The sequence below is a fragment of the Pseudorca crassidens genome, chromosome 11, assembly GCF_039906515.1.
Source record: "Pseudorca crassidens isolate mPseCra1 chromosome 11, mPseCra1.hap1, whole genome shotgun sequence".
Taxonomy (NCBI): Eukaryota; Metazoa; Chordata; class Mammalia; order Artiodactyla; family Delphinidae; genus Pseudorca; species Pseudorca crassidens.
Window position 1 is genome coordinate 21,666,829 of NC_090306.1, and position 17,342 is coordinate 21,684,170.

The window sequence follows — 17,342 nt, forward strand, 5'->3', positions numbered from 1 at the left end:
AAGCTGCAAACCCTTCTTCTCTTGCCACGGTTCCTTGACAATCGGGTGCTCTCAAACTAATTCCCAATATGACCCTTTTTTCTTTCTTTTCCTTATCATCTTACCGCTGATGAATACATAGTAAAACACAAAGAAACTTGTGGGTCTTCTTTCAGGACCTGGTACCCTCCCCCAAAAGAAAAATTCTGCAGAATAGAATTTTCAAGTCTATTTCGGCAAAGTTTCATGCTTCCTAGAACATTTCTGTTTAATGTATGTTTTTGCACAAAGACGGATGGTTCTCAAAGGGAGAGAGTTTGGCTCCCCAGAGACGTCTGGCAATTTCCAGGAACACTTTTAGTTGCCACAACTTGGGCGGGGGATGGGGGATGGAGAACAGGGAGACCACTCCTGGTCTCTAGTGAGTAGAGTCCAGAGCTGCTGCTAAACATCCTACGATGAGGAGAACAGCCCGACCACAACCAAGAATGATCTGGCCCGAATATCAACATATCAGTATTGCTGAGGCCGAGGATCCCCAGCACAGACAAAAGACATTCCCTGGAAGAATCAGATCACATTCCACATAAATAAGGTAATGTTAAAATGGGTGGTGTTATTCCAGAAAAGTCTCCTTCAAAGAGCCATTTGAAAAGATGCCAGTTTGCACGGAGAAAAAACTAACGACTTTCAGGTTCCCAGCTGGGCTTGATACAGTTCCAATATTTACAGGGTCCCTGTGGATGCTGTGCATTTGTAAGATTGGAAATAATAGACTTCTTTGTAGAATAAATACAGCTATTTGGGTCTTAATGGGAGCTCTGACACACTCCGCCTCATTTCAGCAGTATTATCCATTAACCTCTGAAACTTCAAAAATGGAAGGCAACATGTGATAAAGGTTTCTAAATTACAGGAAAAATATTAACTGGATATTAAATAGACAACGTAGGGAAAATGAGGAAAGAAAATAATTAGCATGGTCACAGGGAACTCAGTGTTACTGGAACCCAGATCTGAGGTGAGATAGCATTGTTTTGGGAAACTGATTTCATTTTTCACAGGCTACACTCTAAACGCTCCTTTGTTTTCTTTTTTAGACAGAAACATCATCATTGCTAGATGGTAAATGGTGTATAAAATGAGAAGCCATATTGTTAGCTTTACTGTTCCATTTTCTCAGTTTTATTTACTTTCAAGCTAGGGGTTTTAGAGAGAAGGAAATCAGATGTCTCCAGTTGGATGTGTCTCTGAGATGACAGATGAGATCCAGTCATAAAATGCTACAGCAAAAGCAAACCCACCTATGTTGTATGCAATTAAAGTATTGCTAGTAACACTGCTTAAACAGAAGAGTCCTCTTTCTCACCTTTAGAGGAGGATAAAGAAACTGTACTTCAGAATACAAAGGAAAAATATTTAGCAAGTCTAATCAAAAGCTTGATTAACGCAAAGAGTAAACTTCACCATGGATTTATTACTTATTTATATGCTCTGCGCTGCTCCATAACCCTTCATTCACTCTATTCTCCCACTCAGCTCTGCCCAGAATGATCGGTAGCATCTCCAAAGGGTATGTAGCCAAAAGGAGATGAGCCACAGATTTAACTCAATTGCACAATTTGAAGCTTTGATATGATGACCTTTGAATAGAAACAACTTACATTTTTAGCCTACTAACATCTTTTATTCAGAGAGTTTCCCATTTATCTGCTGGCATTTTATCCCCATGGCATGCAGGTGAGAGATGTAGGGCAAACATCCTCATCCTATCAGACAGGTGAAGAAAATGAGTCTCAGGAAAGCTATCTGACTCGTCCAAGGCTACACAAGTTCATGGTGGTGCTACAGTAGAGCTCCGCTGTCTCGACAGCACGCTCAAGAAGTCACATAGAATATCACAGAAATGAACCTTGACAAAGAGAAAAAAGCAGTCCCCGACATCCGACAGCTGGCCTGGTGGATGAGCCAGGCCTTGGTGTTGCTAGGAGCTAGCCTGACACTCAAGCTGGTTCTCCTGGTGTTCTCCTGGTGAATATGGGCAATTTCACAAAACAGCAACACCAGACAAGGTCACTTCATGACTGGAATGGATCAAGACAAAACAACACCACTCCCTGACCATATCTGAACACCGACAGACTGTGAACATTGTTCAAGCCACAAAAAATGACAATCCTGCTCCTGTCCTCTAGCGAATATGAGCGACTGCTGCTTCTTTAGCAATTACAGACCTAGCCTGCCCTACCCACAGATAAAATGTATTAAGATACCTCCTCTTCCTAACAGCATTCCCGTCCACAGCAAAGCCCCACTTCTTTAAATCTTCCCCAAAATCAATCGCACAAGCCCAATTCCTATAAGACGTTTTTTCTAACACCTTCTTACTCAGAAGCAGCACGGTTCCCCATAGTGTGCGTGCAGTGAGTTATAAACGCCACTTGTATGGGTATTTTCCTGGTGGTCTCTGGCCGGAAACCATTGAGACCATCGACAAGCTTATAGGAAGAACCAAAGAAACTATGATTCACACTTTGCTTTTTAAACATGGCTACTGATAGCATTTTCCTAAATCATAGGAAGGTAAGGACCCAACAGTCCTGCTGCAGCTATTTGAAAACCAGGGGGAGAAAAGCCCACACAGACACATAAAATTGAATCATAAATAAAAGATCCAATGGATCTAACAAACCTACTTCTATATTTAAAGACATTTTGACACAAATTAAAGTTTTCACTGGGTCAGTGACCTGATACTTCGCTTATTTCTATTGTAAACATGATAATCATATGGAGAGAGGAGTCAAACAGGGTTGACTCAGGTCCAGAAATTCTTATTTGATCCATCTGCCCCATATCCTCCTAAAACGTAAATCTGTGCACCAATGTACAACAGTAGTCATTTTAATGAAACATTCCAACAGTTTCTATCAAAGAGCAGAATTTGGGGTGATGCAGTAATAATACCTACCCATTCCAAAAGGGATGGCAAAACTCCTAACAAAACTGTATTACAGACTGTGTCTATTTTATATCAAAATATCTGGCTAAATTGCTTTTAAAGAAATCCAGTCCTGCTGAGAGTCACACACAGAAAATGCAGTAGACACCATGGAGCAGTGGACAGTAGCTGCAGGAGTAATCAAAAATATTGATATAACAACAATAATAAAAATGATTGATAATAGGAAACACCAAAAAAAAAAAATCCAGTGCCTCGTCCAGGCTTTATTTGGATCACATCAAAATATCCTGAATTTCTGAATTTTTTAATAAGTTTCAGGTGTACAGCATTAACAGTTCGACATCTTATATACTACAAAGTGGTCACCACCACAAGTCTAGTTGCCATCCATCACCATACAGTTTCACCCATAACCCACCCCCATCCCCACTGGTAACTCCCTTCCTCTATGAATTTTTTAATTGAATTAAATCATGTTGTCATTGTTAAGTCATATTCTTTCCAAATTATGATGAGATGAGCAGGATAAATAATATTAAGTATTTATAATGAAAACTGGCTTTAAAATAAGATTGTGAATTTTTTTTGAGTAGCACACTGTAGATTATTAGAAATTAGAATTATCTAGTTACTGAACAATTTCTCCCCATAAATAGAAACCAAATTATTTTGAATTGAAAAGGATTGTTCTGTTGTCCTATTTTAATATTATGCCACAATTCCATTCCTCCTTCCTAATTTCTATGAACTTCTGAAAGCTAAACCTAGACCCACCATACCTCCCAAATCCAGTTGCCTTCAGCAATCTATCATAAGTGGCCTCCAAGTTGCTGGAAATCTCCCTAAACACCCACTTCTGGTCATCTTCTTATAATCTAAGCCAAATCATCATTTACTTTTTATCTTCAATCCACAGCCTCTACTTGGAGAATCTCTCTCAGAGCCCCAGTCTTCAAATTTTCTACTAACTTTTCAATTTGTTCATATAAAATATAAATAATATGCTTGTAGTTGACGGGGAAAAAAGCAATTCTACTCACCACATTTTTTCCTTCATTTTGGGCATCTCGATAATCAGGGTTAAGCTAAAAACAAAAAAACAAAGCTAGTTTTGAATTGCTATTAAAAGCACATTAACAAGACCAGTGATCTTTAATTCCAGTACACTATTGTACACTTAACTACGTTTAACATAAAAAGAGGCTAAGAAAGAAACGGTTAGGAAATACCTTCAAACCCTAGTTGCAGGAGACAAGAGTTAAAATGCCAAATTTATGGCCTTTGTTTGTATCAAACTGTTGACATTTTTGAACAAGTGAGAGCTGACAGTCTCACCACCTCTTAAGAAGCATTCAAGAGAGTTCATTTTGCCCACCACAGAATCTGCTCTTGACCAATAATGCAGACACCGATTTCTAAAAGTAGACCAAAGGAAGGTTTTAACAATGATTCAAGATCATGCTCCACGTGCTATACACACAAGAAAAGAAAGTCAAGCAAAAGAGGATCTATATATCCGCTATGTCAGCTAATGCATGAGGACTATTTAAACTAACAAACAAGAACACATGTCTCAAACAGATGGAGAGATAGAGAACAGTACGGAGGTTCCTTAAAAAACTAAAAATAGAACTACCATACGACCCTGCAATCCCACTACTGGGCATATACCCTGAGAAAACCATAATTCAAAAAGAGGTAATTCATAATACCATAATGTTCACTGCAGCTCTATTTACAATAGCCAGGACATGGAAGCAACCTAAGTGTCCATCGACAGATGAATGGATAAAGAAGATGTGGCACATATATAAAATGGAATATTACTCAGCCATAAAAAGAAACGAAATTGAGTTATTTGTAGTGAGGTGGATGGACCTAGAGTCTCTCATACAGAGTGAAGTAAGTCAGAAAGAAAAACAAATATCATATGCTAACATACATATATGGAATCTAAAAAAAAAAAAAAGGCTCTGAAGAAGCTAGGGGCAGGACAGGAATAAAGACGCAGACACAGAGAATGGACTTGAGGACACGGGGAGGGGGAAGGGTAAGCTGGGACGAAGTGAGAGAGTAGCATTGACATACATACACTACCAAATGTAAAACAGATAGTTAGTGGGAAGCAGCCACACAGCACAGGGAGATCAGCTCGGTGCTTTGTGACCACCTAGAGGGGTGGGATAGGGAGGGTGAGAGGGAGACACAAGAGGGAGGGGATAAGGGGATATATGTATACGTATAGCTGATTCACTTTGTTGTACAGCAGAAACTAACACACCAATATAAAGCAATTATACTCCAATAAAGATGTTTAAAAAAAAAAGAACACATGTCTCTGGGTTGGACTGTGGAGTTCAGGGGTCATTCCAATGAGAAAGCATGAGCTCTGCACATGCTGCCTGTTGGCCCACATACTTCCAGCTGCTTAGCGTCCGTAACTCCTGACTCCCACCTGACTACACAGTTTCAAAAAGATGTCCTCGCTGATCATTTGTAAAGCATATGGTTTAGAAGGTGTTTTCTCAAAATAACAAGCTGTCCAATTGAATGTAATCCTATGAATGTGAATCGGTTGGTGTATACAATACGCAACCCCAGGTAATTAAAGTCACCATTTAAGATGCAAGGCTGGGAGTCTTTCTCAGAATTACACTTGGCTAGTAGCTCTGAGGAATGCCCCTCCCAACTTATCACTAAATATTAATGACGGTACTGAAAATGATCAAAAACAAAGCAAAACACTCTCCATCTCATTGAAGACTAAGGTTGAAAACCATCTGAACCCCCAATCATCAATGAATTGACAGTAATTATAAAGCCGACAGTGCTGGGGGAGAGGCAGCAACTCCCCAGTTGTCATCTCATGGCAAACCTCAACCTGACTTCAAGCTAGTGGCTGGGTGAACACAGTTCAGAAGATACTTGGTGCGGTTCCACTATGTGCCCCCAACCCAGAGACCCCGAGTATTCACCAACCAAAGACCTATACAGAAGTGCTTCTCCATCACTGAGAAGCTGCTCTGAGATGGAGCAGAAAATTGTTTCCCCCATCCTCCCACCCACTGTCCACTACCTCTGTCTGTCTTCTCATGGCCAAAGAGATACAGCAAAGCTCAGAAAGCAAATGGGCAGAAAGCGGAGGGAGCAGATGATGGCAGAGGGCTTTCTAAGAAGCGCTGTCTGAAGAAAGGGCAAGAAGAGAAAGAACTGTAGCTGCTGTGGGCTGGAATGACACTGTGCGATAAAGGAAAAATAGCAGAGGGCCGGGGAGAGAAGCAACCTCAAGAGAGTCCAGAGACGCAGACTTGACACCTGCTGGAACTGGGAAGTACATCAGGACCCTGCAGGCTGCCCTGCAGCTGAAGATTTAGCAAGAGGACTGAGAAAAAAAGAAATGGAACAAAAAGACCGTCCACTCAACCGTTCTGCTTCTGCATGGAGCTCACTCGTCTGAGGACAATAAGGGAGGAAAGCAGGAAAAAACAACATGGGACTGGTTAAAAAGTATGTTAAAATGGGGGGGAATTCTTTCTCAGAGTCTTTCTGAATATTATCTATGGTATGATACAAAATAAATTTTCAGGAAATGGTTTGGCATATTCAAGAAAGTGCAAGTAAACATTGCCTCCATATGAAGGCAGCAGAAGATGAACAGAAAAATATAATATAAAAATAATCAGATAAATAATAAAATAATATAAGAAATAATCACAATATAAAAAGAAGTTAAATTAAGGAGGATCTCAATAACAATGAGAACATAAATACAAAATTAAAGTCCATGTCAGCAGCAGGAACAAGCATAGTTGACATTACTGGAAATGAGTGATGCAAAGGATAAACATGGAGCAGCTATCTTTCACCATAGAGGAAAGGTGTAAAGAAATGAAAATTAGGAAGAAGGAAATAGTCACGGACGACCAGAGAATGAGGTATCAACTAATGAGCAACCAGGATACTAGAAGGAACAGAAAATCAGTGGAATACAAGCAATAATCAAAGATTATGGAAAATAAAGCTCTCCTCAGCTAAAGAAAGAACTCTGTATGCAGAGGTAACCCTATTCCAGGAAAATCAACTCAAACAGGCACATTCAAAAAAAAAAAAAAAAAAAAAAAAAAAAACAGGCACATTCATTTGAGGATGATGGGAAAGGTGGGGGGAACAATGGTAGGGACATAAAATAGGGCCAGAAATTAGGCTTAGACAAAAATGCATATCATGTAACAGGAGAACGGATGAACAAAATATGGCGTATTCAAACAATGGAGTACTACTCAGCAATAAAATGATGGGCTGCCGATGTACACAACAAGGGTAGATCTCAGAAATATATACCATGGAATATTAGTCAGCCATAAAAAGGAGGAAATCCTGCCATTTGCAACAACATGGATCGACCTTGAGGGCATCATGTTAAGTGAGATAAGTCAGTCAGAGATAGGCAAATACTGTATGATCTCAGTTATATGTGGAATCTAAAACAAACAGAAAACAAACTTATAGAAACAGAGATCAGATTTGTGGTTACCAGAGGCAGGGGTGGGAGTGGAAGAGATCGGGGAAGGGGGTCAAAAGGCACAAACTTCCAGTTATAAGAAAATAAGTCCTGGTAATGTGATGGCGCACGGTGACTACATTTAATAATACTGAACTGCATATCTGAAAGTTGCTAAGAGAGTAGATCTTAAAAGTTCTCATCACAAGAAAAAAAATTTATAACTATGTGTGGTGATGGATGTTATCAAGATTTACTGTGGTAATCATGTCAATATAGATATATGTCATATATATATCTCAAGTCATTATGTTGTACACCTGAAACTAATACAATGTTATATGTCAATTACATCTCGATTTTAAAGTGAAAGAAGCCAGACATGGTATGACTCCATTTATAGGAAATCTAAGAACAGACAAAACTAAACTGTGGTTAAACAAATAGTTAAACAGATCAGAAAGTGAGTGGGAGAGGAGTGGCTGGAAGGCAGAACCAAGTCCAAGAGCCACTGGACAGCAGTCTTTCAATTTTCAGAGCAGACAGACAACGGGGGTGGGGGAGGGATGATAAAACAGGAATCCAGTTACAAGTTGCTTGTTGGTTCTAGGCCAGCAATTGGGGAGATCTGAGGCTGAATTTTATTTTTCTATGGAGATGCATACCTCAGGCTCCTTGAATTCCCTTGAATTATGAATAAACGAATCAGTCCCAAAACAGTATTATTCCTGCTTTTGGAATCCAACAGTGAAAGGTAGAAAGTGAAAAGACAGTGACTTAACTGGCCTCCTGTCTACTGATTAATCAAACTCAAAAAGACACACTTTTACTCAGTAGTAATGAAAGGTCAGCATAGTGCACAGAAGGGGTTTATTTAGCTCTTTTAGTCAAGGATCACTGTTTCAGGGAATTCCCTGGCGGTCCACTGGTTAGGAATTGGCGCTTTCACTGCCAGGGCCCAGGTTCGATCCCTTGTCGGGGAACTAGGATTCCCACATGCCATGTGGTGTAGCCAAATAAAAATAAAATAAAATGACTTAAAAAAAAAAAAAAAGGATCACTGTGTTATATTCTTCTGTTTTCAGTTTGAAGAATTCACACTTTTCTTTTTAAATTAAAAGATACATATTAAAATTATAGCTAAATTATATTCAAAAGATATGTAACATGTTTAACCAGGATACACCTATGGTCAAAGCTTTCATTCAGTAAGCATTTAGACTAGTTGGTTAAAGACTGTAAAGTATATTAACTTCATGCTGGAAGCCATGACATATCCGTAACTAAAATGTGTACAGAAACAGGAATTAACATACCTAAGTCAAACAGGAGTCATGTATGCCCCTTAAGACATAGGTCATATTCTACCTTAAAGACAATGTTACTTTCTAAAGTTGTCTTCACACATTTCACCCTCTTAGGATCACCCAGTTCAGTTCCTGAGGGATGTGTGTGGAACCAGATTCCAGACTCTGGTCTGGAAGGAAATGCCATGGGCCTTAGGAAAGGTCGCCTAACCTCCATGGAACTCAGGGTCCTCATTTGTAAAAGAGAAAAGCCTATGACTAAATCCTAATCATACTAATTACATGTCATTAAATTTTATATATTCATGTCTTTGGCAACAATACTAAAGACAGTGCCGATCAGTTAGATTTCGCCTCATCTTGTGTCTCACAGGCTGCAATGTGGCCTTTTTTATATAAAATTATTACTTCAGGGACTTCCCTCGTGGTCCAGTGGTTAAGAATCCGCCTTCCAATGCCGGGGACGTGGGTTCGATCCCTGGTCGGGGAACTAAGATCCCAAGTGCTGCGGGGCAACTAAGCCCACGGGCCACAACTAGAGAGAAGCCCGGGCACCACAATGAAAGATCCCGCGTGCCGCAACTTAAGACCTGACGCAGCCAAATAGATAAATTTTTTTAAAAAACATTAAAAAATAAATAAGATTATTGCTTCAGTAAATTCATTAAAGTGATAATAATAATAATGAGAAGGAGGAGAAGAACAGGAAGACGAGGAAGGAGAAAGAGGAAGAGGAAGCACCCAAACAAATCTATGGCTACATAAATTCACCAAAATTAACTAAAGGCCAAGTAAATATACACTTCAATATATGTTTCAATTATACTGCTGATTTCCTACTCTAACCATAATAACCACAGTAATTAAGTAATTAGACTAAGGATGAATCCAAAAAATACATTTCTAAAGGTGGGAGAAAAAAGACATAGTGATGTGGAGGTTCCTGAATCTTTTAGGGCTTTAAAGGAAACATTTCCTTATGTTAAAAAATAAGTTATAAATCTGGCATTGGAGAGAGAGAAATCTAATATGCTACTCAATCATTTACTCAATAAATATTAATAGAACATCTATAATGGACAAAGCATGGTGGCATACGGTATTTTAGCAAAGACAAAGAGCATATGGTCCCTGACCACAAGACCTTACAATCTAGGAGGGAAGAGAAGACATAAATACAGTTAGCGGTAATACAAAATAGAATGTGACAAGAGATATAAGACAGGAATGCATAATTTATAAATAATATAGGTCAGAAGAAGGAGGGATCTGTGGTGGGCAAATTTATTGAAGAATTATTCATGGAGAAGGTAGCACATGAGCGAAGCCTTGAAGGATAGGTAGAATTATTCAATATGACTGGGAGAGAAGGAAAGATTATCTATATAAAATTGATTCTCAACAAGGACCTACTGGATAGCACAGGGAACTCTGCTCAATACTCTGTAATAACCTATATGGGAAAACAATCTGAAAAAGAATAGGTATATGTATATGTATAACTAAATCACTTTGCTGTACACCTGAAACTAACACAACATTGTAAATCAGCTGCACTCCAATATAAAATAAAAGTTAAAAAAGAAAATAAAAACTAAAACTGCAAAAAAAAAAAGAAGAAGAAGGAAGAGGGGGTAAAGAGGACAGGCAGTGCAGGCGGCGCCAATGCCAAATAGGTGAGAAAATGAGCCTTGATGAGAGAAGACCCATAAATGTCATTTACGGAATACTTTTTATACGCTTTTAAAGTTCATTCATTTCCCCATACAATTACCCTATTAGAAGGGACCCTTAGCCCCATTTTCCAGAGGAGGCATCAAGTGAAGTACCCCATGCAAAGTCACACTGCTGGCGAGCGGCAGGGTTATTCAGAAGCACAGGTCTGAGGGCTCCAAAGCTACATCTTTTAGTTCTGATAGCATATAACTTCCCTCCCACCTCCATAACGAGTACTGGTGTGATCCAAGGTAGGAAGAGCCCGGGCCAACGGGGCTTTTTGCCACAGGCTAAAGGGTTTGCATCTTCAGAAAGATTTTGAATATCACTGGGAAAATGTCTGCAGAAACAGTGCATTAAAAATCCTCACTTGGCCGTAAGTAGTAGGAGACAGAGACAGATGATGAAAGAAGCAAAGTAACCAAGTGTGGGGTTCACGTAAGAGGTGGCAGAGCCCCAACGATATCAATGCTGAGATGGAAAGGAAAAAAGCAGATGCGAAAGATTTTGCAGAGACAGAGTCAGGAGAACCTGAATGCATAAACTGAGAGAGAAAAACACGTTTATCGTGACTCCCAAGTTTTTAACACAGAGCTAAGAAAATTCACTCTCTGTGGGAAAACAGTTCCATCTTAGATACGATTATTGAGTTTCAATGGCAGTGGGATACCCGAGATCGAAGTCACGACCCACTGCAGCCACGGGAGTGAGTGACAGAGAAGAGAAAGAGCTAACAGCCACCACTAAGCTCTGAAGGGAGTCCTCATTTAAGAGGCCAAAGAGGACCAGAATGAAGTCAGGTAGAGAGTGACTAAGTCAGAATAGAAAAGCGGCAGAGAGAGAGAGAGTGATATCATGAACACCTAGAGAGAGAAAGTCATGGCTGTACCACCTATCAAGTTAAAGACAGCTGCAACTGTCCCTCTAACAATAGCAAGAAGCAGACCACAAGTTGTAAGTCCATAATTTTTGTTCATTTTCGTAAAAAAAAAAAGTTACTCTTTTATAATGAAAAGTCTTTTGATCAATTTTATTATATATACCATTGAAGTTATAAAACCATCACATGTGGGTTTCTAAATAATTATATGTTCCTCTTTCGAATGACCAGGCATTTCAGAGCCAACCTATTATGCTGTTAGGTCTAGAAAAGCAAAGAAGGGAAAAATAACCTTTACTGGATGCTTATATGTGCCAGGCATCATTTCTATTTTGATATATATTTATACATGTGTATAGGGTCTGGTATGCATATTCCTCTATTATATATAAATATTGTACATGTATGTATATATGTGTGTGATATATGTGTGTGTATATATAGAGAGAGGGAGAGAAAGAGAGTGAGAGTCCTTTTTCATATACTATGGCTGGTACATTTGATAGAGAACTAAACATTGGGATATTTAAAACTACAGCCCTAATATGCATAAGATTCTATGCTAAGGTACAGGTTCTTGAGTACACAGTTTTTACCTAATTAAAGCCAAAGACTACTGTATAGTTAGGAAATAAGTGTTTACTGCCATCTGGTGGAAGTCCGGACTATCTACAAACAAATAAGCTAGCAGTCTTTAAAAGGGCAATTATAAAATCTTTAACAAAATTATTTTGCACTAGTCCCTCCATCTTGTTTTGGAAAGGATCATCAAAAGTTATTGCTTTAATAATATCCAAAGAAAGAAAATGCAGCAGATCAGAAATTATGATATTTGATTTATCATTCTCTCCATGGCTGTAGAACTATTTACTAAGGCTCCCATATTATCCTATTCAAAATATGATCAATTTACTTTCTGCCCCACAGACATGGTTGTGAACTCTCCTGAACCAATAAGGTGATACAAGAAAAAGATCTATAGCAAAATGGCACAGAGTGTGCTGACATTAAAAGCAAAACTGTCCTGTATATTAAAAGCAAAAAGACATGACTGTTTACTTTCCCCTCATGTCACCTAATTTCTTGTATGGCCCACAGAAACTGACATTATAGGAAGACAGCCTAATAATACAGTACTGTAATGCATTATCTGATGCAGCCACAAATGCCCTGATTACCTAATTCATAATTAAATACTTTGTTCCACATTTTGTCCATGAGTTTCTAGCACTGCATATTACTCAAAAATAAACCTTGAATTTCCTAAGACAATACTGTTGGAGATATTCAAATTGAATAAGGGTCCATTTCTAAATGTCGGTTCACTTTAGTAACTTAGAGAATAAAATCTAAACAGTGTTATATCACTGTCCTAATGCCTAGATGTTTTCCACAATTCACACACATATACACACACAAAATATGGTGCTATTCTTGAATAGCTTGCAATTTATGTGCTTTGTCTCTATAGTTAGACTACAGAATCTTCATCATACGAATGGTCTAATTTTATTTAGTTAGTTTCCCTTCATTTCTAAACAAACAATAAGCTTATTACATTTTTCTGAATAACTTAGCCACCCAGTAAGTACTGGTTAAATAGAATATCATGTTAAGCAAGTATAAGTAAAAATTTTAGGTGTTTTTTCTCACATATGCTTACACTTAAGGTTGCAGCCCTTTAAACTTACTCTGAGATTTATCATGGTCTTCTATAGATGTTAATAATGTAAACATTACACAAAACCAGTTATCTCAGATGTTTATGTATGCTGGAAACAATTGCAAAAGAGACGTCCTAGTGATGAGTTAATCTAATTCTCCTCTAGATTGCAAATTCTTAAAGAACAAGGACAAAATGTTAGTCATCTTTGTTTTTTCCACAATAACAAAGTAGTGCTTCCACCTAGTAGACTGTCAATAAAAGGTCGTGTAATTTCAGTATAACGGAGATCAGGGTTTCTCAACATTGGCACTATTGGCATTTGGGGCCAGATAATTCTTTGTTGTGGGGTGTGTCCTGCACATTATAGGGTGTTTAGCTGCATCCCTAGCCTCTACCCACTAGATGCCAGTAGCCACCTCTCCCCAACAGTGACAATAAAAATGTCTCCAGACATTGCCAAATATCCCCTGGGGACAAGATCACCCTCAGCTGAGAACCACTGGTACGGATGAAGTAAGTGTAGCATTCAGCCTGGATACTATCATTAATCTTGTTTTTTAAGTTCAGACAAAATAAATCACCTCTTTGAGTCTGGGTTTCCTTTTCTGTAAAGTGAAATGATTGGATGTGTACCTCATTGTCTCTATGATTCATTCATTAGACTATCTAATATTTACTGAATGTAAATTAAACATCAGACACTGTTCTAGGCACAAGGTAGCCAGTGGTGAGCCTCTCAGCTTTTTTCCCCATTAAGTTATCTGATTGACAAAGAAATGTCAGTTCTGGAAAATAAAAATAATAAAAATAAATTTTATAATAATAAACACTACTGCATAATTTCTGTCTCCTTCATCCCAGTGGAAGTGAAGGAACTTACTGAATACCTTTTACGTACAAGGTGCTGAAAATTCACAAGATATTCTTTAATTCCAAAAAAATCCCATGTAATATATATTATCACCTTTTTTACACACAAGGGAACTGAAATTCAGGGAGGTTAACTATTTGCTTAAAAGCAGAGAGATTGTGAGCGGTCTACCTGGGACTTTTCTTCCCACTACTCTAGGCCCTCTTTGCCACACTGGCCAATATAAACACCATAAACTCAAAGGCAATTCAAGAATTACATCATCCAATTTACCAGGGGTGCCTCAAGCACATTAAATTAATATTTTAAATTATAAATCGGTGTGCTGAGAGTGGAAAAGACACCATCAAATCCTGCCCTGTGATAGGTCCTTCCCTTTAATATAAAAACAACTCATCCACCTTACTTTTTCTAAAACTACTTCATAAAAGTCTGTCTAATTGGACTCTTACTCTCTTTTTATTAATATTTCTCCCCCTTCGCAGTCATTATACGAAAAAACTCAGTTGGCACTTCTTTCTGCTTCCTGACTTCCTCATCCCTTTCCCCACCCCCTGCATTCCGGTTTCCATTAAAAATGCTCTCAGTGAAGTCACAGATGACCCCGTTCTTGCCAAATATTGTAAAGACATTTTGTTCCTGACCTTTTAGGTAGCATCCCCCCTCGATGAAACACTTATCTTCCCTTGCCTGGCATCTGTGACTCAGCCCATTTGATTTTCCAGTTGCTTATATGACTTCTCAGGCTGCCAGTCTTTCTAATTTTACTTAATTTTAAGAATATTAAGTTTAATTTAAATAACCAGTGTGTGGCTGGTGACTACCACATTGGACAGTGCCACTCTGGAGTGGTCTGCTTTGAACACAAATTATTTAGAACACTGCTCTTTAAGTTACACATAAAATCCATTCTCCTTGGGGCTTCCCTGGTGGCGCAGTGGTTGAGAGTACGCCTGCCGATGCAGGGGACGCGGGTTCGTGACCCGGTCCGGGAAGATCCCATGTACCGTGGAGCGGCTGGGCCCGTGAGCCATGGCCGCTGGGCCTGCAAGTCCGGAGCCTGTGCTCCGCAACGGGAGAGGCCACAACAGTGAGAGGCCCGCGTACCGCAAAAAAAAAAAAAAAAAAAAAAAAATCCATTCTCCTTGGCTTAATATCCATGGCCAGAAAAAAAACAGCTGCCCTACATTTCTGGCCCCAGCACTCCCTTCCCATCTTCTAGCACCACTTCTAACCTCACACACATCTTACGTGTGATACATGAATTATCCCTAGGAAATGTAAGATGCCACACACCTCCTCTTCCTCATTGCCTGAACACGCTTCCCACTCTTCCCCAACTGCCTTACTCGTCCACCAAGCAGCTGCCCTTCCTTGTACCTCTCTGGCCCCCTCTACCAAAGGTGTGTTGCTCTTGAGTGCCTCCCTATCACCAAAAGAATTTTAATCCTAATTTCTATTCTTTTATAGGACATCTAGTAGACTTTTCTAATTCTTATTTTAGACAAGATTCTCTTACCTTACTGCTTCATTTTTCAAAGGGTTACTTTTCCAAAACAGTTACTTCAAAACATTTATGGTACAAACAGCCCACAAATTGCGAAGCTCTATTTCATTCAGTCAAGCAGACTCATTAAAATTGAGTCAGATATTTATAAAAGTAAGAACAAGCTCTACTTATCATATTATAAAATTAATCATGCCGGCGTCCCTTCTTAGATGCTTACCGTGGTCACACGTGATGCCAAGCACTTCACCTCGTTTCATTCTCTTAATAGTCTCATTATACAAATGTTGCAATTATCCCCATTTTCCAGAGGAGGAAATGGGAGTTTAGAGAGATTCATTTGCCCAAATATGGCTCCGAATGCCTCCCAGATACAAATCCCGAAATTTTCTTCTTCCCCTTCTCTAAGCTTAGAGAAGCCTGAATAGCTTCTTCATATTCATTCATTCAAAAATTATTTACCAAATGCTTTCGAAGCACCAGGCACTGTCACAGGTGCTGGAAACACAGTGGTGATGTTACCAAAAAAAATAAAATTTACGATAAGTGAGATTGTGGGAAGTACTATAAAGAAAATCATCACAGATTAACACGATGGAGACAGTAACAGGGTTGGGTTCCAGCTTAAACTGGGGTCAGCACGTTTATACAAATTTTTAGTAATACTACAAATTCCAACACCAAATTCTGGTTTAGAATCCCAGAAGAAACTCTAAATTGAAAAACAGAGTTGAGGAGAGTAGAATGAATGGACATTTTCATACATCTGAAAACATATTTTCCATACACTACCATATATAAAATAGAAAAACAACAGGATTTACTGTATAGCACAGGGAACTATATTCAATATCTTATAATAATCTACAATGGAAAAGAACTGAAAAAAGAATATAAGTAGATACATATATATATATGTGTGTATGTATAACTGAATCATTTTGCTGTACACGTGATACTAACACAATATTGTAAATCAACTATACTTCAATTACAAAAAAGATTTAAGAAAAACTAAATTAAAAAAATAAATCAAATATTTTCAAAATTAGTTTTAAACCAGATAACCAAACTTTCATTAAATCATTGCTAAAACACCTGTACTACTGTATCTACCTACCCTTCATTCTGACTGTCAACATGCATTTAGTGGAGAAAGAAAAGACCCTTCTAAGTTTTTACCATTTTTATTGACAGTTTTAGGACAGTGCAGTATCTCAAGGAAAAAACCCTTTCCTCTCCAATGGTTTGAACAATGAAAGCCACCCACCAGTAAAAGAACAGCCACAGAAGATCAACCAGAAACGATCTAGACTACACCACATCGACTATGCGCTGATCACGGCTCCAACGCAGACATTCTGAAAGAGTGAAGCTAAACAGCAAATCTCAGGACGCATCCCACACAGATGCAAATCAGATACCCCCTTAGATGCCCTTAGAGCAAACTAACCACACAGTTCTGTTGTGGCTGCTGCTGTTTTCATTTTCGAGACAAAGATTATTTTAAGGTGTTAACTAATATTTACATTTTGAGAACAACTGACATGCCAATCCAGAACACGACAGGCAGTAATGAAATGTGCATAATAACTGTTTCTTCAAATACAACATCTTCTGTATTGCCTGTTCCACTATTTGAGAATCAGAGATTTAACAGCACTATATCCATTAATCTTACCTCTGCAGCTAAATAGTTCCCGGTTGCAAGATGTTTAAACCTGAACAAGCTATTCCATTGTCCTGCACCTCCACGGCATGGGTCATGATGAACTACCTACAGACAAAAAGAGAAACAAAAATAATGGCTAAAAGACATGCATGTTCCTGGCCAGCAAATGCCAACAGTTTACATGGGGTGCCCACCTGTTCATGCTAAACTTGTCAGATCTAATATACGTTTCAGGAGGACAATGTGGCAGAAAAACAAAATTCCCCATAAATGCGTAA

General features: G+C 38.7%; 1 protein-coding gene across 4 annotated transcripts in view; it reads right to left on the reverse strand.

Moving 5' to 3' along the window:
* ITPR2 (inositol 1,4,5-trisphosphate receptor type 2) overlaps nucleotides 1–17,342 on the reverse strand; it is a 533,444-nt gene that overhangs the window by 398,309 nt on the left and 117,793 nt on the right. For 3 of the 4 annotated variants that reach the window (XM_067695968.1, XM_067695971.1, XM_067695969.1), the window contains exons 9-10: nucleotides 17,074–17,169; nucleotides 3,985–4,029 (exon numbers count right to left, since the gene is read on the reverse strand). In XM_067695968.1, the coding sequence (XP_067552069.1) occupies nucleotides 3,985–4,029; nucleotides 17,074–17,169 (141 nt within the window). The remainder of the gene's footprint in view (nucleotides 1–3,984; nucleotides 4,030–17,073; nucleotides 17,170–17,342) is intronic. The other variant, XM_067695972.1, reaches the window with a different exon arrangement.